At 39.1% G+C, this 27,809-nt stretch overlaps 1 protein-coding gene across 1 annotated transcript; it reads left to right on the top strand.

Annotated features, from left to right (window-relative positions):
* Window positions 1-27,221, top strand: tasp1 (taspase, threonine aspartase, 1). Its single transcript, XM_051427663.1, is given in 14 exon segments — window positions 1-203; window positions 659-863; window positions 1,234-1,301; window positions 2,645-2,713; window positions 4,012-4,132; window positions 5,015-5,126; window positions 5,180-5,259; window positions 5,352-5,458; window positions 7,799-7,918; window positions 9,668-9,746; window positions 14,948-15,058; window positions 16,866-16,973; window positions 18,069-18,142; window positions 25,786-27,221. Coding segments are annotated over 13 exon segments (1,305 nt in total). The 5' UTR covers window positions 1-203; window positions 659-700; the 3' UTR covers window positions 25,879-27,221.
* The last annotated feature ends 588 nt before the right edge of the window (window positions 27,222-27,809 follow it).

The following is a 27,809-nucleotide window of genomic DNA, read 5'->3' as shown; positions in this document are numbered from 1 at the left end:
ACGTGTATCTGAACCAGGAAGCACTCTTGCACGCTACAGCTAACTAGCTGCGGTTAGCACAGAGGAGTGAAAGTGTGTGTCAGCAAAGTTTGCCTCAGTTACACCGACGACTCCAGCTGATGTCCGGGTGTATTAAACCCCACGCCAGGTAACGCCGTGGTTCGCAGGCAGCTGTGTCGCCGGTAGGAGAGCACTGGGACATTGTAAGTGGAGATTGTTTTGGTTCCTGTGCTAGCGAGCTGTGAGCTAACAAGCTAACGCAAACACAAGACTGTTAGCCTTCCTTGAAGCAACTTATTCGTCTTGAATGCGTCGTCCTTCCTCTGCTCATGAACCAGGCACGTAACATGAACTAAAGGGACGCTTGTGTGATAATGCAAACTGCATGCTGACATGCTTTACGATGCATCAACAACAGGAATTGTTTTTGAAAGTTGATAACGTTAACTTCGGTTTAGAAGATGGGTGATATCTTTGTGTTATGTGCAAGCTTTGATTTGTAGTGTGTATGTGTAATGTAATGTGTTATAAAGGCTGCTAATGTGCAGATTCATCACTTCAAGCACACAATGGATGGTCAGTGAAATCAGCTGCAGCTACAGTGTTTATCTTGTATTATTCATGAATGGTTATCATCGTTTTTACTCTTCTGTCACAGGTCTGCAGAGAAAATGATTTCCTTGCCACTGTCGGATAAGCCATGATAGGCTTGTCGAGTTATGCAGGGGTTATGGAAAGTCTAATGAATTGTGATGAAGAGCAGCAACCTTCCTCTCCCTTGACCAACTCGTGGTCCAAAAACCAGGATTCAGGCAAGAATCAAAAGCCAAAACTTGTTGGTGGATTTGTTTTAGTGCATGCAGGTAAGTGTGCACACACTCATTAACAAGCAGAATTAAAGGCCTATTGGAAAACAGTACTTTATAATAAGTGATTTAATTTGCCATTGACTTGCACTGATTATTGTCATTGTTGTTATTCTTCTTCTTATTTACTTTTACATACTTTTAATTAATTTTTCTCACTTGAAATATTGGTATTGGATTTATATGATGCTCATGTTGTGGTATATGGATGAAATGGTTTTTTCTTTTAGTAAACAAAGAAATAGTAAGCAGGGACTAATAAGTAAACATGATTTATATTAGTATTTATCACTATTTATTAATCACCTACAGGCTTTAGTGCATCTATCTACTGATGGTCATCTTTTATCCTATTATTTGCCTCCAGGAGCAGGATACCATTCTGAATCTAAAGCCAAGGAGTACAAACATGTGTGCAAAAGAGCCTGCCAGCGAGTAAGTTTACTTCATGAGTATTGCAATAATAAACTGTATGTGTATGTGTGCAAGCAAGCAACATAACATTGGCAAAAATTAACTTAGTTTTTAATTTCTTGAATCATTTCTGAAAACAGAGCACAGATTGACATTAATCAGCAATTAAAGTAGCAGGTCAGGGCTTTCCTTAAAGCATGGAATAATGGTGCTATATCATTATATTTAAAAGTAATTTTCATTGAAAATGTTAATAACATCTGCTGCTGAGGGCCCTGTTTCTCCCAGAAAGATATCTTTTTTTTCTTTATGTGATAAACACAGAATAAGTATACTTTCATCCACACAATGATCTAATAGTTTACAATTAACTTGCTCTGACTCTCTAAAATTTGGTAGAGTGAGACAGAAACACTATAAAAGTGTGTGTAAATTTCCCTCTCCTGTATTTTTGTACACAAATGTGTCTTCTATCAATGGATCTAATCTCAGAAAGTATACGGAGTAACGTCATCTTTCTATCGGACCACCTGATCTCGTACTTAAGGTTTAGCAAACTTTTATCTTATAATTAGAATCAGCTTGATCAACGAATCAGCATGATATTTTGATTTTCTCCTACACTTAGAGGTTTGCTCAAGTTGGATGAGGAGCATCTGTGAACATCTGTCATTCCATATATTTTCAGTGGGATTCCAGTTCTGTGTTTTGGCAGTACCACTCAAACACTTTAATGTGCTTGTTTTGAAGTCATTCCAGTTTTCATTTGGCTGTATTATGATTATTTTGCTGGTGGAACAGAGGTCTTTGTTCTTTTGCTCTCTAAAGCAGATTCTTCTCGTGAATATTGTATTTAGTTTCATTCATTGTTCCTTACATCCTTACAATTTCCTTACACCCTCGGGACCTAAAGACAACCTCAGCCTTGCTTTACAATAGGAATGGTGTTAGATGGGTGAGGAGCTGTGCCCAGTTTCCGCTGGGTGTAGTATTTTACTTTTAAGGCCAAGTAGTTCAATTTTAAAAGGGTTCTTTTGCTTTCATGCCAGCAGTCATTCATATACCTTGTTACAACTTCTTAACATGCTGACTGTGGTTGTTTTCACACATGCACAGACCAGGAAAAACTCGTTATTGCATGTTATACCCCTGTCTTTAGCCTAGCTTTATCTCCCACAATGAGCTTTTGATGAAGATTAAATCCTAATTATATCCGCCAAAGAGTTTATTTTTTTGTTTGTCACTCTGACACAGGCTATATATAGCTACTTTGATGAATGTTATGAAAGTGCTGTACAAAGTTGAAATGAACAATGGGTAAATTTGGTGTTTTTTGACAAGGTGTCTCTGTCCGTCTTTTCCAGGCTGTGGACCAGCTCAAAGCTGGGGCTCTTGCAGTGGAAGCAGTGGCTGCAGCACTGGTTGAACTTGAGGTTGGTTGATTATGATCCAAGTTTGATTGTATAAAATCAACCTTTATTAACTCCGTTTTTAATAACACCCCTAATACATAATGTAGAAGAAAATGATGGCCTCGATTAGATTTAAAAAAAAAAACAACCAAAAACCTTTCAGTGAGGATTAGAAACTTAATTTGACATGTGTATGTGTTTATCCAAAACAGCTTTATTCTGCTCCAGCCTCTGATGCATGTACGTACATCCTGTTGGATGATGTAAGGGGTGATTTTCCTCAGGGCAGGGTTTAAATAAAGAACAAGGTTTCTGATGAACTCTCCGCAGCTGCAGAATGTACCAAGAGGTGCAGTTCAGCAAGCACCTGTGTTTTTTTAGAATATCCATATGTTGTATACGTAAACACAAGTCACAGTAAGTTCTTCTCACTATTAACCCTTTTCTACAGTTATATACATGGATTGAATGTAGAAAGTAATCATTTGTTTATTAATAAAAAAAAAAACCTGCTCAAGCATAAGGCATAGCACAAGATATTCAACATACAAAGAAACAAACTCCCACATATTAAGTAGGAAATTAGCTAAAGCCAGCAACTATCAAAAACTAATAATTCTCAAAGACTTTTGTCTTGATTCTTAAGTCTGTGTTAAATATTTCTTACTTGTTGCTGACTTATTTGTCAGTAATTCATACTGGCTGTGACACATAAAAGGATGGGCATACCATTTGTACTTGTAAGTTTAAATATGACCAAATTATTTTGAATATTCATCCGAATCTGCCTCCAGCCCACAACTATATGGAGAAAGTCCCTAAAGAAGAAGGTGATTTAACACAAAAACCCAGAATGAAAACACTTAATAAGGCTTAAGAACCAAAAATGAAGCATCCTAAGATGGTATCAAAGAACAGACGAGCATTAGTTGAACATGTGTTTCAGGGTCTGATTATATGGTGTTGGTAGTTCACTAGCTGCACTTTTTGTTGTTATGTTGTAAAGATGTTTTATTGTTGTGCTTTAAACCTCATACTGATTTTCAATTGGTGATAATAGTGTTTTTTCTTTGATAAAGCTGTTTTAAAGTATTTAACAAGTTCATCAAGTACATCCAGCATGGCCATTATATATGTTGCTAATTTAGAAATATAGAACTACGATACATATTGACTCTTGTCTTGTAATATTGCCATTACAGTAGGAAAGACCTTTTTGTCTTGGTTAAGCTATATAAAAAATTTTTTTAGCATTGACAATTTAGTTAATTGCAAATATAATTTTATTCTAGACTCTGCATGTTTTTAATTGTTCTCAGGACTCTCCTTTTACAAACGCGGGCATGGGCTCCAACCTTAATTTGTCAGGGGAAATTGAATGTGATGCGAGTATCATGGATGGGAAGTCGCTGCATTATGGCGCCGTAGGGGCTATTAGTGGTGAGTTACTACACATTTATATAATATTACTGTGTTGTTTAGTCACCTGGTAGTAATGACATTGAGTCCTGCCTCTATCTGTCATACATTTTACTGACGTACTCTCTATCATCTTAGAGTTTTTTGTACTGGAGGGAATTGGCATAATAAATCCTTACAATGGGGGACCACCCACCTTTTACCTGGAGAACAACCAAAAAAATGCTGTTAATATGTACACATCAGCATACTTGCACAGAGTTTTCCTAAAAGGCTCTGGAGAAAAGCATTTTTTTTTTTCTTTTAAGAACTCATGAATTATTCCAAACAACAACCCAGGGATGAAAGCTGGCACTTTTAGTCCAAAAGACAACATATTGTTGTTATTACGCCTGCATCGTGTAACAGTTAGCCATATAATTTGTACATGATGAATGAAACTTTGTTGGCTTCGATATAAAATGTGTACCTGCCAACATGTGTTTTTCATGAGGTCTCAGAATTCAGTAAGGTGTTTCAATAGGCTTAAAAAAAACAGCATTCCTAGGTGTGCTTGTGTAACAATGGGAAAACAAAGAAAATGTGAAATACTACACAGAAAATGCAATGAATACATGAAAATGAAACATAATGAATATTAACAATACACAGAAAGTCAACACAGATATTTTAAAAACCAAACCATATTCACCTGTACTACAAAATTTGACATGCAGAGAAAAGATGACTTTGATGACTCTTCTATTTCTCTTATTCAGAATCCATTATCCTGGCCATATTGATCTGACTAAAGGATTACCGTGTGTGTGTTTGCAAAAATGTAATATCTTGATTTGTTTTCACTTTAATACAGTCACATGAAATGAACTGCTAGCTCTGTGATGTTTCTGACTTTTCATTCAGGTATTAAGAACCCAGTCTTAGTTGCAAATCGTCTACTGAGTGAAGCACAGAAAGGGAAACTATCAGCTGGCAGAATACCCCCTGGTGATTATAATGGTTATTAATTAACGGTGTATTAATGTGACCATATTCACTTTTATGAATATCAATTTCTTTTTTTGTCAGCTTTTTAGTGGGGCGAGGAGCACATGATTGGGCAGTCAGCCATGGAATACCCCCATGCCCTTCAGAGAAAATGGCCACCAGTGAGTTTTGGTTGCACTGATTCAGAAATAAAAAAGAAAGTTGCATCAGTTCATGTGGATGCATTAGACTGAGATTATTTTTTCACACATAGAGTTCAGTTTATCTGCGTACAAGAGGAACAAGCGAAAGATGGAGCTGGCAGAAAAAATTGACACAGGACATAATCAGGCAAAGAAAAGACGACAATCAAGTGAAAATGTGAGTATCATATTTAATTTTGTTAATTCAAATGTGATAAATTCATCAAGTGACTCTTTCTAAGCTGCATTACTTGAGTCAGAATGGACCCAACCCTTCCTGATAGTTTTGTAGTAGTATTCCTCACAACTAAACTAAATGTTCTGCACTAGTGGTCAGCAAATAACAGCCTATGGGGCCAAATCTAGCCTTCCACCAGATCTTTAGCTATTCAATTGAAGTCTGAAGCTTTCCCCAATTGTGCTACACCAAAACATTAGAAATGTTTCAGGAATTTATTGTTAATAAAACAATAAAAACAAGCCGACAAGTACTCAACTGTGCAGCCTAATAATCAATACCATATGTTGTGGAGAGCCAAGATACTGTGCCTGCATGTGGTACTAAAATAAGGTCTAATAAACTTAAAAAAGAAATCTACTTTAGAGATTTATCAACAAATAGTAATTTTAGTCTCTCAAACACAAATTATAAGATTTTATTTTTTTTTAATTTTTCTCAGATATTAGATTATTTGAAACCTCTTTCAAATAATCTAATATCTGAGAAAAATGAAAAAAAAAACACATGCAGCAGTATAAAGGGACAGAACAAACAGAGTGCAGTGAAGATGATATAGTGAGGATAGTGTCCTCAGACTCAGACTTACATAAGACCTACAAAGGTAAGAGGGGACAACAGTAGTAACATGAATGTGGCTACATCACTTGATCTATTGAGGATACTATTAGTGATTAAATTAGTGCGGTCTTGTTGTCACTTTCAGAATTTTAAACAAGAAGCATCAAGTAGAATGTGGAATACAAGAAAGGAAACTCTCCGCAGCTAAGACATCAGGATATATTCTGCCAGTTATGATCTCACATTGCCATCAAAGTAAATGGCATTACCAGGTTCTGCAGCAGGTTCCAAGAAATGATTAAAGTGTTGACATTGAGTTGGTGCAAAGTTTCAGGGCCGTGAGCAAGCACAACTGGAGAGTGCCTGATGATGAGCTGAGTTGAAAGCAGTTGAGAGCACACTCTGCTCTAAAGTCACTAGCAGCAGCACAGAAGAGGTTGGAGGCTTTATCTTGGTTCAGATGTGAATTGTGTTAAACGGAGTAAAACATGTAAGTGGCCTCAGCCGTTATCCTTCATTGGACTTGATTTTGAATAGTATTACTGTTTATTTAGTTCAGTGACATCAATCCTCAATATTAATGAAAAGGAACACTAACAAATAAGATGAACGTTTGTTGACTTAGGCAAGTCATATATGATTAAGTGATTGATTTTTGTGTCCTAATGAGAGTTAAAGGTTTGAGGTGCTCTCTACTCTCATCTGTCTTTTACATGTTTGCACAACACTTTGACCTATTAAAGATTAATATGTGACCTTTTGGTGCAGTTGAGCTACCACTGTATTTTACAGGAATTTTACTTGGCATCAACTTTAAATTTTTACTCATCGCCATTGAAATATAAAGTCCATTAACAGGAACAGGAAAAACCTCTTTTGTATTAAGAATGTCTATTAGAGACTTGTGGGTTCAGCGAAAGGCAAATCTGGTTTTAATTTGCATACACACGTTCTTTTTATGCCTCTGTCTTTTTGCCAAGCAATAAAATCTTTCCATTCTGTTTTTTCACTGCAATATAGGCACCTGTCTCGTGATGGTGTTGCAGTGTTGTTTTGGAAAATTGAAAGCATATCAGTATAATTCCAAAGATGCCCATACGTTTTACAGTCATTATTTACTGTGGCTCTTTTCATTTAAGGACACTGACAAGGAACGACAGTATGGTCTTTGTAGCATTTCGAAATAGCTGGCTCTGGTTGTTTTTGGCCTCAAAAGCCTGGAGACGGGGCTGATTTAGGAGAGCATAAGATAGATGAGAAATGTTGTTGCCTTTTTGACTCTGGCTTTTTAGTCTAAGGTTCAATGAAGATCTTAAGTTTCTGGTGAGAGTGGAGCTCTGATCATGTATCATAATGCCATTTTGCACATTTGCCCTGTACAACTCTATTTATCATGCAGTCTGAGTCATGATGGTTCACAAACAAGTCACTTCCAAAGCAAACTGCAATCAGGGAAGAAAAAGAGCTGATTGAAATCACAACAGCCCATTTTAATGAAATATGAAGAGCAAGGAGGAGTGATTCATAAATTCATGCAGTACACTCTTAATTTTAGAAATGATGATGTCTCTGCTTCAGAATGTGGACATTTTTGGATGTCTCCTCCTTTATATTGCCTGAAATCCTCACTTGAGAACAATTTTCATTTGAAAATGTCCATTTGTATATACCGTATTTGTTTTTTTTCTTCATGTGACTCCTTACCTTCCTGTGCTGTAGGAAAATGGTTCAGGGTGCCTCGACACAGTGGGAGCCGTTGTGGTAGACCTGGAAGGGAATGTAGCTGCAGCGGTGTCCAGTGGAGGTCTGGCCATGAAACATCCTGGCAGGGTTGGCCAGGTAATCAGGCCCTCTTCTCCTTCATTCTCTGCCAATGTCTGTATGCACATAACAGCTTCTATACATTTTTTTTTTTTTTTTTGTAACTCAAGTAAATATTGAACCAGGCCTTTATTTGAGACTGCTTTAATTACAGACATTTCATTGTTGTCATTTTCAGTGAAATATTTTAGTACTCTAATGTCTAATTTCTAATTTATTATATAGACATATAGCCACGATTATTAGTGTATACTACTAAATTATAGAAGTATTCTTCCTGCTGAAATGATCTAAAAATAAAATAAAAAGTCATTTTCAGGTATCAGCACTTACCAAACCCATAGCATCCCGCCTGCCCAGCACCAAACAGCAGACAGACAAAGTTGGGGACAAACAAGTGAAACAGCTTAAGACTCCATTGGTAAAATCCATTGTATATTGGACTTACTGAGAATCCACATCAAAAGCAAGATGTGAGCAGCATGTTAGCGCTACAACGACATTCAGTCTGCATTGACTCTGACCTCTGTACGACTGTCTCCATCCTCAGAACCAGCTGTCTGTCTTTCAGTTGAGAGGACAGCAGCCGGCCAAGCTGTCTGCACCAGGCAGCAGAAATTTGACAGACAAAGATTGTTTTTATGTAGGCTCATTTATTGACTTCACTTCCTTTGTAGCACATGCAGGAATCTTCCTAGATTGAAATCCTGCTAGCTCATTGCAACATTTGGAGCCTTCATCAACCATTACAGTAATAAACTGTGATAAAAAAGAACAAGTGCCCTAGGGTGACGCACGTCTCTCAGAGTCAGTGTGGGATACATTTGATTAAATATACAGATACACTTCTTGTCTGTTCCTGTCTTTCTGTCAAAAATGCTTCAAAAACCTTTTTTCTATGTGGCTCACTCTTTAGACTCCTCAAGTGGCTACAAACGCAATGCCAATGGAAAGATGATGTTTTTATTTCTTGCATATAAAACATATAATAAACCACTAACAACTTAACACGGCCATAATGTGCCAAGGCTGTGTGTTTTGAGAGTTTTTATGCCCTCTAGTGGCCCAAAATTGACTTATCAGTGTAGCTTTAGAGAGACTGAAAGCAGCAGATGAGATTTGTTAGCCAGCAGCTGTTACCAAAGAAGCCCCTAAGCTTCGTGATCCTTTCTCTCTGTTTCTTCCTTTGCTGTGTTAATCTGGCATTGCTGCTGTCTGACTTCTTAATCCAGATATTGTAAATGAATGTGGTGACCTACCACAGAATTCACTCTAATCATCCTCATGCCCAGTTGTTTAATGTTAATGCAAACTCCACAATTTCCAGTCACATTTGTGTTAAGGAAGTCTTTTACTTTGAAGCAGCTGCAGGAAGTTATGAGTTTGCACCAACAGCAGCTTAATGGGAAAACAAAACAACTTAACAATGGGGGCTGAACAGAATGAATGAATCAGTAGGATTTAGTGCCTTGACCTCATTAACACTATTACGGGTAAAAAAAAAAAAACCTGGAGCTCAGAGCAACAGAGTCGTGAGTATGACGTGCTGTTCTCGTGTAGCTAACGATGTGTAAATGTAAATTAGGCTGAGATGACCTCACCAGCTTGCAGTGTGAGTTTTAAATTATTTTATTCAGCCGCGAGGATGCCTTACTCAAAGCTATTATTCGAGAATTAATGACGTTTTTTTTTTTTACTTTACTTCCTAAAACTCAAATGCAAAACTCTTATGCATCTAAAATATCCACTTTTTCTGTCTTTTCCCAGGCTGCTCATTATGGATGTGGCTGTTGGGCTGAAAATGCCTGTAATATGAACCCTTACTCTACAGCAGTGAGTACCTCAGGTATACCACAGCACACTCTCTAAAACTTTCTTTGCAGTTATGTATGTGTGCGTGTGTAACTTTTCCCCTCACCAGTCATGTTTACCACTAACCTGCCTTTTGTTTTGGAGAAGATATGAATCAGAAACAGATATTTAATGTGAGCCTCTTATTTAGCCTCAGTGAGTCAAGCTTCAAAAAGCCTGATAATACTTTCCGATGACCTCCAACCATTCCTGCTGAGCGATTCTCATCAGTCACTTCCTCAGCTGATTGAGTCATCATTCCTCTGCTCTTTGTTAGTCAGCTGCATGCCAGGTTCATGGCAAAGCTCTTTGGATTTGCAATGACATTTGACATTGGACACCTGCTGTAGATATTATGGAGGGAGGGAGTGCAGCGGAAAGGATGGTTAACTTGCAAACTAAAAGCGCAATTATCCAGATTCAGATCATAACTTTGCTGGTATAAATAAGTTTTCACCTTACAATACGTATTAAGTGTTCATGCTTAAAAATGAAGAATTATACACATATGCTCTTAGGAAAATCAGCTGCCCATCAACAGTTTTTGTTAAATATGTTTATGTTTTATGGTATTTTAAAATAATTACGCTCATTGTACAGCATCACACGCAAAAGTGATTTCACTTGGCATGTCAGTCATTAATTATACTAACGCTTTAAAACTGAAAACATAGTTTTTAAAACTAGATGTATTTGTTTAATCTCCAGGCAGATGGCACCTGTTATTCAACTTAAATGTTCATTATATAGTAAATGACTTAATACCGCTCTCACTAACAAAGTATCTTCATGTATATTAAGTACAATACATGTATAGTGAGCACATAATTCAGATCTTCTGCACTGTCTCTTGTTATTTGTAAACAGTCTCTGACACTCACCTCACTACCCCCCAAGCTCTTCCAACCCCACCACCAGACACTTTGTGCCATGGTCATGATTTATGGTCGTCACCTGTCAAATACTGCTTGTCCTTCTCCCTTTCTTTCTGCGGTGTCTGCAGTATCAGCTTCGGGGGGTGGAGTTGGAGGAAGTAGGCTGTAGCTTTCTCTTCATGCAGACGTGGAAGGCTGAGCTACTCCAACTGGCAGTCTTGTTGGGTTTGACAATCTGTTAAACCTTGGCAATCATTTATCTTAGGAAGTTGGAGCTATTTAGACAGCTCTGGCTACCTTGGATGCTACCATATCACATTTAAAATATACACCGATCAGCTATAACATCATGACAACTGACTGGTGAAGTGAATAGCACTGATTATCTTGTTATCATGGCACCTGTCAGTTAGTGGGATATATCAGGCAGCAAGTGAACATTTTGTCCTCTGGTTGATGTGTTAGAAGCAGGAAAAATGGGCAGCGTGAGGATTTGAGCGACTTTGACAAGAGCCAGATTATGATGGCTAGAAGACTGGGTCAGACCATCTCCAAAACTGCAGCTCTTATGGGGTGTTCCCAGTCTGCAGTGGTCTGCACCTATCAAAAGTGGTCCAAGGAAGGAAAAGAGGTGAACTGGCGACAGGGTCATGGTCGGCCAAGGGTCATTGATGTGGTCACGCTCATGTGCGGAGCGAAGGCTGGCTGGTTCTGATGTTTTCTGATAGAAAGGTGTCAGAACACAAAGTGTATCACAGTTTGTTGGTATGGGGCTGCATAACATGACCACCAGGGTGGCCTGGCTGATTGGTGTATGTTCAATGATAGATAGATAGGCAAATACTACATTAGAGAATAGAGTCCCTGCAAGACAACAATTTTAAATGACGATTATTGTGCAGAACAACTTAAATGGAAACGTAATTCCGAGTAACGTTAGAATGTTGTCAGATGATTCTCATCTTTCCCTCAGTCTCAGGTGGCTGGAATGACAAGTGTAAGGATGATTAAGGGGAGGATGGAGAGAAGGACAAGGATACACACCGCAGAGAAAAAAGTGTTTTTTTGACTAAACCCTGGCCTTCATTGCACCAACCTGTCTAGTGAAAGTTAACTTTTCTTTCCACTGCTGGCAACAAGAACCTTGTGAATGTTTTGGTTAAATTGTTTGAGCCTTTACAAATTTGCATGTAAAGAAATGGCCACCTTCCTGCCCCTGCTCATCTTCTGCTGTCAGCACACACAGGAGCAGGGAGGGTGTCTCCTGAACCACTTAACTAATACAGAGAGTCTACGGAATAAAGACATCCTTCACTTTCAGGACCAATCTGACATTTTGAAAACAAGTTGCATTCTTCTTGAACATATTTATACAACGTATACAACCATGCCTCAGTGTTTCCAAACCTGAGAGTGCATGCCTCTTTTAGCTGGAAGCAACATTTCTGGTTGTGGGCTGCATGGTTTTGAATATTACCCCACTGCTTCAAGATGTGTAGACGTCTGCGACATAGCTTCTGGGGAACATTAAAACCTTTCGATGTGGATCTGCGGCCTAATGCATCTCAGTGCAGACGAGCTGATTGGATCAGACAGGCTGAAGCTAGAGTCAGATGTAGTTGGACCACTGAGATAGCTAGCATTTTGCACCGCTAAAGCTTGTCTGAATATATGATCCCCAGCAATCAGTGAGAAATGTAGGGTAGTATAACAACAAAAACAATTATATCTATTATTTTATGTAAACAGTTCTTGGGACTTTGTACTGTAATCATAACAGTTCTGCAAGGCCCTATATAGCTATCTGTAAGGCCCAGAAAAATAACAGAGAAATTCTCTGGCACATTTTATTGAAACAAAAAATTTAAACACATCCCTTTTATAGATAACACTTACGTACCCATGCTTTGTAGTATGTACTGTGTTCTGTACAGTTATATGTAACACACAAGATGCTAGTTGGGTATCAAAGGTCTGTCACTTACTTGTAGTCTGCAGCTTAAAGGCGATAAGTAGTCTGGCCCATTTCCACTGATGTATTGTGTATTTATTACATTAAGCAAGCAGTATAAGACCCCGCTATGTTGGTAACAGTCTACTGTTCATCAATCATCCCAGTAGATGAAGTGTAGATATTTGCGCTCTATGTATTTTCACCTCATCCTGATTTCCTGTATTGTGGCTTTGCCTTTGAAGTCCTTATGGGTATGGAGCGCATAATGTGTGTTCCAGTACAACACCTGTTTTTAATTTCCTAACATGAAAGGCATTCCGATCAAAAGAAACAGAAAAACAGTCATTTTCGTTCTGACACGAGGAGTATGATCCTCAGCCTATATGTCATTCTTTCTTCCCTTCACCTGACCACCACTCTGCCCGTCGACCCTCCCTCCCGCCCCCTCCATTCTAGTTTGTTTTGTAATGTGCGGCTCTTGTGGCTCTTTGTTTTTTATATGCGTCGACTGCTTCGCCTGGCCTTTGCTTTACTGTGGCCTGTGAGAGAACGGCTCACGAACTCCACTGTTTACTCACGCTGTTGTTGGCTGTCACAGTCTGTCTCCGTTTCCTGGCTTCTTTTCTTTTTACTTTTCTCTTTTGTTAAGTCGAAGCCTTAGTCTGGGATTCTTGCTGCACTTCAACCGTGTTTGCGCTGCCATATTATCCAGGTCCCCTGGGACTGAGCGGTTTATGGTAAACATGTTACAAAAGGCACAGTACCTGGCCAATCTGACGTTCTTCTCTTCTTAAAAAAGAACTTCAAATTGCTCCAGGCATCTGGTCTCCACAGTTACCGACCTGCATCCAGTTTTGTTGTAGTTACCTGATATTTTATGGGGCCTTCATTTGTGTTTACAGAAACAACAAGGCTGTATTCTTAAGTTTTTATGAGTTTTCACAGGAGCTTTTGCAGATGTGTTTTGTTTTCACTTTTAGATTTCTTGGCTTTTTCCTGAGTACAGGCAGACTTTATATTTGAGAAAGATCATATTGTAAGCATGCAGCATGCATTCAATATCTGTCTTTTCCTTAGCAACAACAAGGTATTGGTTTTACTGTTAGTCATTTAAGCAGTAAGTAGCATATTATCTAAGATATAAAAAAGCACACCTGCTATGTTTTGACTTGGAAATAGTAGAGGGGAAGGTGATACATTTATACAGGCTGCCCATGCTTTTTATGATTCCTGATTTGCTTGAATGCTTAACAAAATGCTTGGTTTCTGTCCCTGGATTTTTCTATATACCGCATGCTGCAATTAATTGAAGCCAACTGGAGCACACCCTGCTGGCATTTCTGATTTTATTTGAATAAATTCAGAGGATTAGGTTTTAGCATGAATAAAATGTGCACACTCAACTTCTGCATACCTCTAGTGTTTTGTTTCTGCTACTGTAGACTGTAAAAGTGTGTCACGGCCTTCACCGATATAATTTTTAGTTTTACATTTGCCATGCAGTCACTTATGTGTACCTATAACTGTTTCTTACTTCAACACTGTTAGTCAGTGGTCTAATAAAAAAATCCAATAAAATTTATTTTAGGCCATGTAAGCCTATCTGGGAAAATCATGTTTCTAAAAATGCATCATGGTAACATACATTTAAAACCTATTAACATTAAATTGATTCAGAAATGTGTAATGGTGATACATGTTGCAAGCATGTATGCACATACTGCAGTGAGCCAACTAGTTTACAGAAGTGGAATTACTACTGGGTGGTTGCTGTTTCAAATTCCCAGACCAGCTGGGAATCTGGGCAGGGGAAACTGAAAGAGAAACACAAACCCTCCTTCAGCCATTACTGTCAGTGTGCCCTTGAGCAAGGCAGCTGAACTTTACCTGAAATAACAAAGCTTAAAGTTGCCAAAGTGACTGCAGTAGCACTAAATCTTTTGTAAGAGCTAACAAAAGCGAATCCTTTAATTTTGCAATATTTTCCATTACGTACCACATATATTGGAAAAATGTGATTTTTTTAACAGGGTTTGAATATCAAAGCATATTATTACAAACAGTAATCAAGAAATACTCTTGATCTCTTTCATACTGATCTCTTTAAAATTCACTTAAACATCAAGATGTGAAATATCAAGATGTGATTAAAACCATACACATCTAATGTTTTAAAAGTCAGATTTTTTAAGTCTGCCTTGGATTCCTGTGTGTAAGTGGTTTGTTCTACATGTGCTACAACTCTCTCAAAGTTAACTCACTGGATAACTTGTGTGATTCTGATTGAAGGCATGCATGCTTCCAACAGAGAACTGAGTTAATACAAGTTAATGTTACAGGTTCAGCTGTGTCTGTGTCTTTTGCCAGGCTGTGGAGAGCATCTGATTCGCACCATGCTGGCACGGGAATGCTCTGCTGCCATGCAGTCTGAAGATGCCCACCAAGCACTGCTGGAGGCTATGCAAAACAAGTTCATCAGTGAGTCACTCACATGCAACCTGATTCCCCCTACTTTCCATACACACAGATTTGTACAATAATGCCCAAAGAGCATTAAACTAACAAACAGATGTTGCATAACAAAAGGAATGAGCTAACAACTGGAAACGTTGGAAATAATAGAATCAGAACAGACAGCTTTTTTGATTTATGGATCGTTTTCACTGTTTAAACAGGACCTTCAAATGTTCCGCACATCATAGCCGACAGCCACAGACAATTTTGGAAGACATAATTGTTCAAAGTTCATGTGAAGATGTAATTTTTTTGCCATATTCTCAGAAGTGGTCAGTTTTAGAAAGTCTTGTTAACTGTGTTTGCTTCGCCTGTGAATGACCACTGGGATAGCTCAGAGAAGACAGAGCACAGGAAGAAAGGACATGTGGAAACATGTGGTGGTTTCTGCCTTGTTTTGGCCTTCTTTAGAAGTCCGTCCCAGTTTGGCTTTGTCATGGACATCTGTAACACCGAGCCGTTTGGACGGGCTGGATGAAGTCAATTTGAAGTTAATTCTTCTGTTGTTTCCTTTCAAGATGCACATTAAGTTAAACAAAGCTCCATAAATCCTGCCTTGGAAAGAGCGATGATGAGCGTCTCTGTGATGTGGAGGCCTCTCACTCAACTACCATGATACATTTGTCAGGTTCTCTAAATAGATCTTTAATGACAACACCATTACCATTAGTATTTTTAGATGTTTTTGTGAAATACAGTAACTCTCATTATTTAAATAGCCACACACACACACACACACACACACACACACACACACACACACACACACACAAATATCCATACTCCAGTGTAGCTTAATCCCATCAATTTATTCTTCTTTTATTATGGGTAAATTAATAGTGAACATTAAGGCAACATGCAAAGATGTCAGAGCTATTATGGAATGTTTAACAAAAGAAATTAAAGAGCTTTTTTTAAAATGTAGAACAAATACCGGGATTTTATGTGAATGTTGTTCAAGCTACACTAAAAAAAAGTGTTTTATAGAGTGAAGGAAACATTACAACATGGAACCAAAATTAGTGTGAAATGCAACAAAGAAACAATGGCATGCAGACAAAACAATATTTTCATCAAGTGCACCAATTTGGTCCTGTTTCTTTCTTTTACTTGAGACATTTCAAGACATGCTGTAGCTGTTTATGGTTAGTTCTTTCTCATTTATTGCCCCAGACAAATCAGCCAATCCAAGTTTTTTTTGTATACACCACACCTCATTCAAGTTTGCCTCTTTTGAAGTTTAGACAGAGAGCAAAGAGATTCTCATACCACACATTAGATTTTCCTGTTTGTTTGTTTTCTGACAGTGAGCTCAGAGGTCTTTGAGCGTTAGGTAGCTGGATGTTTTTCTTCCAATAAAATATTGTTTTACAGGAGTGCATGCAGTGTGGGATGAAAATGACACTACCTGTCATTTGCCTATTATGTGCTACAAACCCGTCCATTCAAAAGGAGTTAAATATTTTTTACTGAACAGTCTGCTAAATAAAATAAATAAATCAGGACAGAATAATTGCTTTCAGTTGTTTAACTTGGCCAGAAAGGCAAACAACTTGAATGGAATGGATTTCTTTCTCATAGATCACCGTAATTTGATTAAAAGCGTTGTGTTTTGTCTGGTCTTTTCATGTGTTATCCTTGGTCCGATGTTTCAGGGCGGTGAACTGAAAGAACACAAGAAGCTTTGTTTATTGAGGAGAAACTTGTCATCTTTACTATGTTTATGCCTCGTTTAGTCATCTGAAGTGTGGTGTTTTCTTTCTCTGTCCAGGCTCACCCTTTCTGGCCAGCGAAGATCGTGTTCTGGGTGGAGTAATCGTCTTGCGCTGCTGCAGATGTGTGGAAGCTCCACCGTCGCAAAATATTCAGGGTATACTGGGTAAGACGTTAATCATTTCAAGCCTGATCACACTCAAACATCCACACCACAACTTACGGTAGACAAATGATTTGGCTGTTAATATTTAAAAATCCATCATCAGATAGAGGGGGGAGGAGGAACTGTGGCTTTCCTAGCGGGTGGTCTGTCTTTTAACTTGCACAATCAGGCTCTGGTTTCACACCCTTCATCTCAGATTCAAACTCAGACCTCCCACTATGGAATCAACTGCTAATCTTCAGACAAGTGGAGGCCCTCTAAATACTGCCCAGTTTGGCTGATTGTATTGGTGCATCTGGTTTTTCTACCTGAAAACGATCCTTCCTTTGGCAAAGCTACACAATTTGACTCAATCTGTCCAAAGTTGAGGCCACATGACTTTCTACTCGATTTAATTTGGACCTTTGCCCTTTGTGTTAATTTTAACACAAAGTATAGTTGGTTCCAATTGATGAGTTTCAAATTCACTGATGAAGAAGAGCACATGTTTCTCCATTATAGGAAAGGGTTACATTTTGAATTCAAAATAACCATGATGGCAAATGACTAGTGAAGTGCTATTTATATTAAACATTATGTCATCTTGAATAATATGATGATCCAAAGTATCACTTACTCAGTGATGTACAGGCCCTGATTGATGCTGTTTATGGACCATAGCCCTTGTGCAGATTGTGAACTACCTCAGATTACTGTGGACTGCAGAAGGCTCTGTGTTGATTTACAAGAATAAACAGTATGTCAACCACATCCTTTGGTTTCTGTAATTGAGTTTCTACTCAAACTCAGAAGTTCTACCTTCCCCTGCAGTTATGACAACTGCAGGGTCATATATTTTCATGATAATGGGCATGCTCAGAGTTTACCGCAGTTTACCATGATCACCTGCCAAACTTTTTCCTCTAGCAGATGGAAATACTGTAGGTTTCTGGTCATTTTGTGAAATTACTTTAGTAGCTCTCGCCCACACCTTCACTCTGTCCCCATGCTTTTTTAAAAGTATACTATTATATTTATGTAACTGTGTATTTATGTTAATTGATTTTCTCCTGTTCAATCTGTATTGAACCTTTTTTATCTGTGTATTTTTCACAGTGGAGTTCCTATGGAGTCACACCACAGAGAGCATGTGTGTTGGCTACATGTCTGCCCAAGATAGCAAAGCAAAGGTGAGCTTCCCTGTTAGCTTGACAAGCAAAATGTCTTGCAATGAGTTTCAAATACACTGGTTATATAGGACTATGACAATCCCTATGTAACAAAACCTTTAGACATAACAGGCATGGGTTTAGGCTGTAGTTCATAAAATGTACTGTATAATACTTATTTATCACTGACCAGTTCCAGTGCCTTGAAATTGAATCTGATCTTTACATAATTTATGGGCTCTTGTTTGTCTCCCTTTTTGATTTGCAGTTCATAGCCATAGATTTGACCTTTATGAAGATAGTTTTACATCACCAGGGTAAATAGTGTTAAAAAGAAAAAAAAAACATAATTTAAACAAACTCTGTTTAAGTAATGTAGCAGATTTGTAAACTTGTAACTCACCGGTCTTGGGCAATAAATGTAATTTTTATCTAGACCAGTATCAAAACTAAGAATGATACTCTATCCATTTCTATATTAGTTGTCATTTTTGTACTTTCACATTAACGGTGAACTGGGAAGAAATTTGGGGATTTGAGGAGACTGCTGAGCACAATATCAATAATAAAAGGAGTTTACTTTAATGAGCTGCACTTAGTGAATCTCAGAGGCAGGAAAACAGATCACACAAAACAGGACTGTTTATTTGTTTTACTCCTGTATACTTCTTACATGTACCTAACATGTAGCATGAAAGGGGTCAAGTAGCAAAAATATCCCCCAAAAGATATATGCAACCATAGTTTATTTATTTAAAAGCCAGGTTTGTTGTAATTGTTGAATTCTACTTATTCTACTTATAAACTTGATTCATAGCACAAATCAGATTTCATGTTGATCTATGTGTTGCACCTGGGGTGAATTTGGGTTACAACTTTTATTACGATTCTTTATGTACCGAAGAGATTTAGATATCTGTCTATGTCCTTTTTCTTCTCATTCAGCGGTGTTAGTTGCTCTTTGGTATGTAGTCTGCTGGTGACCTTGACCTTCGGATTATGGGACTAAACATCTTTGCAGAACTCTTTTAAGGAGACATGACATTTACAGTTTTGTGAAAAATGGATGCATACATCATGAATGCTTGAGGTCAGCTCTGTGGAGGCTCAGGAGCAAAATTCCTAAGTACACAAATTGTGTCACTTGAATCAGTCAGTGTGACTTCTTAAGCAACATATCTTAATGCGCTGGTATCCTGGCTCTAAATGGAGTCTCAGCTCAGACTGATTTGTTTGGCTAATGTATCTCTGTCACTCTGTATAAAGAGAGGGCACTGTTGTTCAAGCCTGGCTTAGATTTCAAAGTGTTTGCCTTCTGTCCCGCCTCCCCCCATCCTTTCCCCTGTCTCTTGGTCTATCTCTCTCGTCACTCCCCCTCTCTGGCTCTACCTGGTCCTAAAGTATCATAAAGTTTACTGAAAGTCATGCACCACTGGGGATATCAGTATCAATCTGCATATTTGTCAGATGTGCTCTGTGTATTGGGCTTTGTGGTGGAATGTGAGCATGCAAGCTTCCCTTTCACCCCTGTGCCAATGTAAAGAGGTGAGCAGAACACAGTGAACTGTGTGCTGTTCAGGGACGCTTTAAATAACCAAACATTGCTTTTTTTTTTCTTTTTACATTTGCTCAAGCTTGTGAGTTGTGTTGACATTGTTACGTAATATATTTATAGTAGCAGGCATTAGCAGAGAGTGGTATTACTGTTGGCATATAGCAGGCACAAGCTTATGAAAACAATTTCTCCAAAATGTCCCTACTGTCATTGTGTCATCATTGTTTCACTGTCACTGACAATGAGTCAGAAACTCAACAGTCGTCTTCTGCTGTTTCACATGTTCTCTTTGCCACTGGCTCAAGCTGCACTGTCCACAGATTTTGAAGCAGTGCAAAGTATTAAGGAACAGCAGTCTTTAGCACTTGCAGGCTGTACCTTGAAATTTAAACTGCAGAAACATCCTCGGTCTGGGCACCACAGAAACATTCAAGTGAGCACATTTGTGGTCAGAGTTGTGGTCAACCAGTCGCTCAGCTTCACTTCATTAATTTCTTCTTGCAAGATGTCCTTTATGACATTAATGTGTTCAGTGGGTGCTGATCCAGGAATATCATCTGTCGGTAGTGGTTTCTGGATCTCCTGGGAAATGGTATCCACTTCCTCTCGACGGGCCGTTGGTGACACAGTGATATTGGAGAGTGCTGCCAAGAACACAGCTGCTCCACCAAACCTCACACTGCTACTGTTACTGCTACTGCTACACACCACTGAGAGTGAGCAGCTAGTTGTGGGACCGAGGTTACGGAGCTCCCATGTGCCTCTGTGGCTCTCACCATCTGCATCACAGAGAAAGGCACACGAGAAAGGAGCTGTTCTGTCCTTCATCCAAAACAAGGTTTCACCCATTGCTTTCCAGCTGGGCCCGAGTTACCCACCCACTCACTGCTAACATATTGTCTATTGAGGGGGATGCCATAGGAGAGCCTCTGTTTTCTCTCCAATCTGGTGAAGTTCAAAAAGTCTGTTGCCTGTAAACCCAGTCTGTGTGCCATGGAGGCCCAGGAGGTGGCACCTGGATGTCCATGGCCTTGATGGCGGACACCAAAACTGTGGTGAAGTTCTGCTTCATTGACGGAGTAGAACATAATGGCAGAAGTGTGCAATACAGATACTGTGGAGATAAATCATATTTTAGTCCTACTGTCCTTGCACTGTAGCACTGGAAACAGTGCTTATGAGGGATGCTGGAGCAGGACAGACACTGCATAACAATGAAGACTCCCTCGACTGTGTCATCATAAATGCATGCTGAAGAAAACTTGATAAGAATTAGTGTTCCCATTGCACCTAAATTGGTTGTCTGAATAATTCGCCCCAATTTAACTGAGTTGCAGAGATTGTGTATAGAGCCAGAGCTGTCCACAACCTCAGCTGCTATTCTACAGACATTCCTCCCATTCCTATTAGCATCCCACTGGGCATTTCTAACCAGCCAGTCAGAGTCCATCTTCCACTGCTTTTCTGTGATAAGAACATGAAAGGGCTGGTACACAGTAGCTGGAGTATTTAGGACATAGGTCAGACTGGATTTATATTGTCGAAAGTCTAGTTCTCTTACACAGTGTTTTACTTCTCAGATTTGTGCAGTATGTGCTGTATATATTTTGTCTGACAAATGACAGTTGCTGCAGCTCAGTCCAAAATGTGTTGGATGACAGGCCAGTTTTTCAGATGCTCTGCTGACAGGTCCTCTAGGTTTTTTTTCTTACTTTTCAGATGTTATTTCTGGGGAAAGCTGAGTCTGTATCCTAATCCCTTTGACATTAAACTGTAAAATAGCCATAAAGCAGCAGTGCTGCAGAGCATCTGGTTTTATTCAGACGCTCACCTGTGTTTGCACTGGATAAGACATCAGAACATCAAGCCATGTTTTACAGAGCTACACAAAGCTGCACTGACAGGCCGGTGGCGGTGCTTCTGAAACAGTTAGGCTATTGTTTTATTGTTTCTCATTATTGGACAGATGAAAGAGAAGTGTAGGATCCACAGCACCACCACCATGGCTCACTTCCCTCCTCCTGGACATTATTACCACTATAAAGCCTTTGCTGCCCGAAATTGTGTAAGGCCAGAGAAAATCAAATGGCATGCATTTCAGGCCTCCTGGTTATTGTCTGCTTTGTATATTACACAACGAATGTCTTTTATTATGGTGCATTTTGTTTTTATTATCCATCTCACATGGTGAATAAATAGCATATGATTGTTTTTTGCTTTTCTTTATTTTGAAGGAAAAGAATGTGTAAACCACAACACAAAAACAGCGGCATAGTCAGCTACATTTATCCTTTGGCTTACACTGTGGTGTTAATGTGTGGCTTCTCTAGCTCCTAAACACATTCATATCACCAAAGAATGTTGTTTTTCCCCGACAGATACAATGGAACTGTGTCTTTCACGTTATGTTTTGACTCAGCCGTAGTCCTGTCTTGTGGTCACTTCAGTCACTGGGTATCAAGCTTGACAACAGGCTCACTGTAGGTTTGCGTGTCTTCATATTTTTTTGGCTGTCTGTCTAAACCAGCTATCACATAATTCCGCATTTGTTTGCTCCTCTTTCAACCCCGCTGCCTTTATAAGTAGTTTGTGCTGCTTCTGTAAACATGGATTCCACCGCTAGAATTCATTAAGCAAGTAAACTGGAACACAAGTTATGATAGGGTACATTGTGAAGGAGATGACACATGGTAATGGTAACTCTTTGGCTACCCTTATTTTGAAATTGCCAAAAAGTTGCCTGATAGTAATGTCATTTCTTTTGATTAAGAGAAAGTATTTAAAAAAAAAAAAATCAATTTATTTCCCCATTTGCAGCATGGTGTGACTCATTGGTTGTGTGTACTGGGAATGGGAATGCTACAGAACTTGGTGGAGAGTCCTCCTGTTTTTAAGATTTCTTCAGTATCAAAGTAATTCAGGTACATCAAATGGTTTGCAACAAAAAATGAACTATTAATAGCGAATTTAATTTTCCAAAATATATCCGAATATATAATGGGGCTCACGTTGCTTACTTATCCATGGCAGAACATTATACTATCTATATATATATGTATCTGTTCACACAAGTGAAGACTTTTGACACCAAAATCTATTTCGGTCCACAGCCTTCCATTTTCTATATTTGACTTGAATATCAAATTAAAGTACGAGTATTAGTATTTGTTTTTTGTGTTGCATTCACCAATGAATAAAAAAAAAAGATTTTGGATTCTATATTGAATATGAAAAGAAAGAATGATAGATGGATAACTGCCCTCTATTAGCACAACAACAAGGTTTCAGTCTAACTACTTTACTTTGGTACTATATTAAAGGCCTATTGCTAATGCAATTGAGCTGAATCACCACTACTTCTTGTGAGTTAGTAATTTAGTGTTTGCACATGAGGCTACAGCGTTGTTTGTCTGATGCTAACCACGCTTGATGTCACAGAAGTGTTAGGACGTCTGCTGTGTGACTTCTTCGCAACTGTGTTCCTGTAACCTGGACTTATGAACTAGCGCTGAAGCTTGTGAAAGGCATGCAGCGCTCCTAACACTGTGGTGGTGTAATTACTCACTTGTTTGCTTTAGTAAGCTTTTTACTCTTCCTGCATACTCACTCATGTTGTCCATTCTGTCAGATTGAAACAAAAATTAAGGGCTTAACATATGGTGCAAGGTTGCATGTAGAGGTGAGGGTCAGGCCACACTGGTGTTAATTTCAGACACAATTTTCTTGCAAAATATATGAAGTCATACAGCTAGCCGCTAATTGTGCCCAGTAGTGTATTTTCAGCTGCGTATTCAATGTGGTCGGAATTTAAAAGAACATTGCAAAGCTCTTTCCCTCTGACAGGCAAACATCAAAAGGAAAACATTTATCATGTCACCATTAGTTCATTATATGACTCAGCTACGGACCTTCACTCAAAACAGTTTAAACAAAGGCTTTCTTTAACCTCATCTTTAAAAGATGAAGGGCAGAAGATGAACCCAGAAAGGGGTCCTGGAGGCATAATAGCCCCTGAGAGTGTTGCCATGTGTGCGTGGCCTTGTCTGGCTGTTGTCCCATTGTAGTGACAGTTGCCCTCGGGGTGCCAGGGGCCATAGTCCAAGCCTACACAAAAAAGAAGTCCAGTAGAGATGAAGGCTCCTGCGACTGGAGGAGTAATGTCAGGCCAATTCAGTGGCCTGGTCAATAAGTGGATGGACTCTTCCCCCAAGGCTGGAGCCAGTGTTACCCTCCGTGGAGAGAGAGAGAGGAAGGAAGGAGGATGACAGCCGTTATTGGCACAGGGAGAGTTGGTCACCTTTGATCCCTCGGTTGAAGTATCACTCCCGTCTTCACAGCTGTGTTTGCTCCTTCTCTCCTCCTCTGTTCAAATACAAAACACTAGCGGTCTGTTCCCTTCATCCACCTACTCTGTCTCTCTGTACTCAATTGGCATATTCGGACTTCAGGGGTACATGCCCATGATTCAACTGTAGTAGTGTGTGCTTGGACACTGAAATTGCTGATTGCATTGTATCTATCACCCTCATCTATGATATTATTATTATTATTATTATTATTATTGCCTTTATTAGATAGTAGCAGCTGAAGAGTGACAAGAAAGTGGCGGTAGAGAGAGAGAGAGAGAGAGAGAGAGAGGAGATGACATGCTGCAAAGGGCCGTAGGTTGGATTCAAAAACCAGGTCGCTGCGTAAGAATTCATCCTTGGTACATGCAGTACACGCTCTACCAAGTGAGATACCAGGGCGCCCTTTCTTAGTTGAATTATTATTATTATTATTATTATTATTATTATTATTATCATTCTAATGCTAAACCCACGCTTACCAAGCAAGCAAAAACGTCATGGTGTTGTCAGCTGTGAGTTGTACAATTGGTCTTGTACTGTCTCCCAGTTAGTCCTAGTCCTGATCCTGGAGCCTCTGAGTGAGGTCCTGGAGAGTATACTTCTTCTGGGGGATCCTAACTGTTGAGATAGAAACCTGAAGGAGGTTTATTGGGAGAAACAGCCTGCCTGATCAGAACCTAAACAATTGTTGTGCTTTCAGTCCTGGACTGTGCATTACACCATGTTTGAACATAAGGTTGTTCAGGATTGTACCTGGTTCCAGATCACCTTGGATGAAAAATGAGCTAAAAGAACTTCAAATTTAGAACTGCAAAATTTAAACAGGCGACTGACCTCAGCAGAGACTCGACACTACAGACCTCCCTCTTTACTGTAGCTTACTAGTGGTCTTACAGAGGCAGGTGCATCATGGGTGCAGGAAAGGAATCCTGGTCCATGGTTATGCATTTAACCCTCAGCTATGCACTAACTATTTGAAATATGATTGTTATATAGCCTTTCCATTAATACAGCAACCTACACCACTGTGAGGGGGCCCAATGAACAGACCTGTTGCTAAAAAAGCACAGGGTCTATTAAAAATGCTAAACCTGGCTCAACATTGGCCACAAAGTAATACAGCGTCATTAAGCCACACACTGTGTCGGCGTCCATCCCTGGTACATGTATAATATGTATTGTTTACAGTATAAATCATACCGTCATTGTTTAATGTTTTCTCTACTTACGGTGTGAAAACCAGGGGCCAGATTTGTATGCACCGAAACCATGTGTAGGCCCTTCCCCACACATAAAATGGTATGGTAAGAATGTGCGCACCTCCCGCATACTTCAGACCAGGCACACAGAGGTAAATGTGGGTGAAATGATGAGATGGACAAGAGATATAAGTTGAGAGATGCTTGTTATTTTGCAGTTTAAACAGCAGGACACGGAGATGAAGCCTTGTGTCTGCGTGCTCGTTTCCACAACGATTGATTTTTTAAATTTTTTTAACAGAATCAGCCGGATGTGCAGCTTTGTAAATCTGACGAAAAAAATGTGTTTGCATATTTCTGCCTTTGTACATACAGACAGTTTTAGTCATGAATCTACACAGAGTTTTATGCATCTGGCCCCAGATGTTCTACAGCAATCCAAGAGATCAACACCCTGTTAGCATTTCCTTTTCCCCATGTAGCCATGCCTTGGTGTATATATCTTTCCCTGGATGGTTTTCTCATTGTGTGTGTGTGTTTGTCCTCTTTTGTTGCCTGCAGACACACATATCCAGATTACCACCTGGGACTGTTCCTGGACAGTGTTTGGCCATTGAGGGCGGTGTGTGCCGACTGATGAGCAGAGGGGAGTGAGCCGCATTCGACCTCCTTCTGGGCTTCTTCAGCAATACTCCAATACAAACCCTTCCACCCACAAAAACACAAACATGCATGCATACACACACACACATACACACACACATGCATGCATACACACACACACATACATACACCCTCACCTACACCACCTTTTTGATGCCAGAAGTAATAAGCTTTAGCTGTTTTAACAGGTGCCCAGGAAGGAGGGAAGGGTGTTAGCTTCTACTTAGTGCACTTACAGGACTTCCCTTTGCCACTGTCTGCCTCCAGCATGTACTCTATGCCAATTTACCCCCACAAGCTCTCCAGTGTCACCTGGATTAGACTTGATGCACCATTGCCTTGATGCACCATTTTTTCTTTGTTACTCTTTTCCAACTAAAAGTGGCGTCCTTCCTTTTGTATATAAGCTATGATTTAGGTAAACAGGGTGGATGTTCATGTTGTTTTGTATTGCTGAACAGATGTGACTATTTTCAAACGTTGAGGAATTTCAAATGCAAGACCTTATTTTGTTCTTGAAATACTTTTCAAGTTTAAAAAAAAGATGTCAGATTGCACCTTGTGGACTGCCTGCTACTCAAGATATTTGTTACGAATGAAGCATTTATAGCTGTGAGAGTTGAACAGTAATGATAAAAATATATTTACAGTGTTAACACGTACAGATCAACTTCCATGTACTCATACACACATATTGTTATTAATCCTCCATCATACTGTATAATGTAGCATAACGTGCATCTTAGATCATGTTGAATTTTATAACCATTTCAGCCATAGAATGCTTTGCTTTGATTGTTTTGAAATGTGAATACATAGCTATTGCATGTACAAAATCTACAGTAAGCCACTACACAGGCGTAGAGCTGATCAAGAAGCAGGAAGCTATGCACTTCCAGAGTGATGCTGATTCATTTATATATAGTGCTCAGGTAGCAGCATTTGACCCCACCGCCAAACATGACTGTTAGCCCTCATTTAAAAATCCCGATTTATATTTCTAGTCACATTGAAAGAGACATGTATTTTCTTGCTAAAAGGACCGCTAAGAACTCATTTGTATGCATAGAGCCCATGAAATGGTGCTGTTGAGAATTGTACTTGAAAGGAGTAAGGGTCTAAATTGATACTTTGGTTTAGATAATCAGATTCTCTGGTTTTGCTGTTTCACTCAGTTACTACTAGGAATTAAAGTCTCAACAAAATGGTAATAGAGCTTGTTTATTCTTTACTTGAAAATGCATCTAATATAAAATGGTATAAGCTATTGAAATGGTAATATGTGCACAGCTCTCCACAGTGCTCGAAAAGTAAATAAAATCTATGTTACTACATTTCTGCGTCTAACTTTAGTCTTTTCAACATCCATGCGATGAAACACATTTTTTTTTTTGCATAAAAGATATACATTGCAGTTTGTGTAAGCCCGAAGAGACAGCATAAATATCATAAATGTATAGTCTGGGAATAAATTACATGCTGGAAAGTAACTGGAGTGGAAAAAGGACTTGTTAGCATACTGAAGTCTGTGTTTGGAACCTTGATGACTGTTAAAAATGTGTGCCGTGTGTCCCTCCCACACCCATCCACACACACATACAAACACAAGATGTTTCTGTTTTGTTTTTTTGACATTTAAAAAGGTTTGAAAAGATTACATAACATACATTTCTCCAGCATTTCTCAAAATTCTTTTTTTCTACTCAGTTGTGTTGATTTGATTCCTCATAAATACACTTTTAAGGGCTCTTATTAAAGGGGGCATTTATTTATATCGGTTGTATCAGTCTCCAGGGCAAGTCCAGCTGCTGGCTCTGGACCTTGGCCACTGTAGTGTCTGAGAGGAATGTGCAATAGAGATGTTCAAGAGGATAAATATATTCACCGTTTGAAGAGAGAGAGATGCCTCCCTGTCAGTGCAT

Source organism: Dicentrarchus labrax, unplaced genomic scaffold, assembly GCF_905237075.1.
Source record: "Dicentrarchus labrax unplaced genomic scaffold, dlabrax2021, whole genome shotgun sequence".
Taxonomy (NCBI): domain Eukaryota; kingdom Metazoa; phylum Chordata; class Actinopteri; family Moronidae; genus Dicentrarchus; species Dicentrarchus labrax.
Note: the sequence above shows the minus strand (reverse complement) of the source record. Positions and strands in the feature narration are given on the sequence as shown.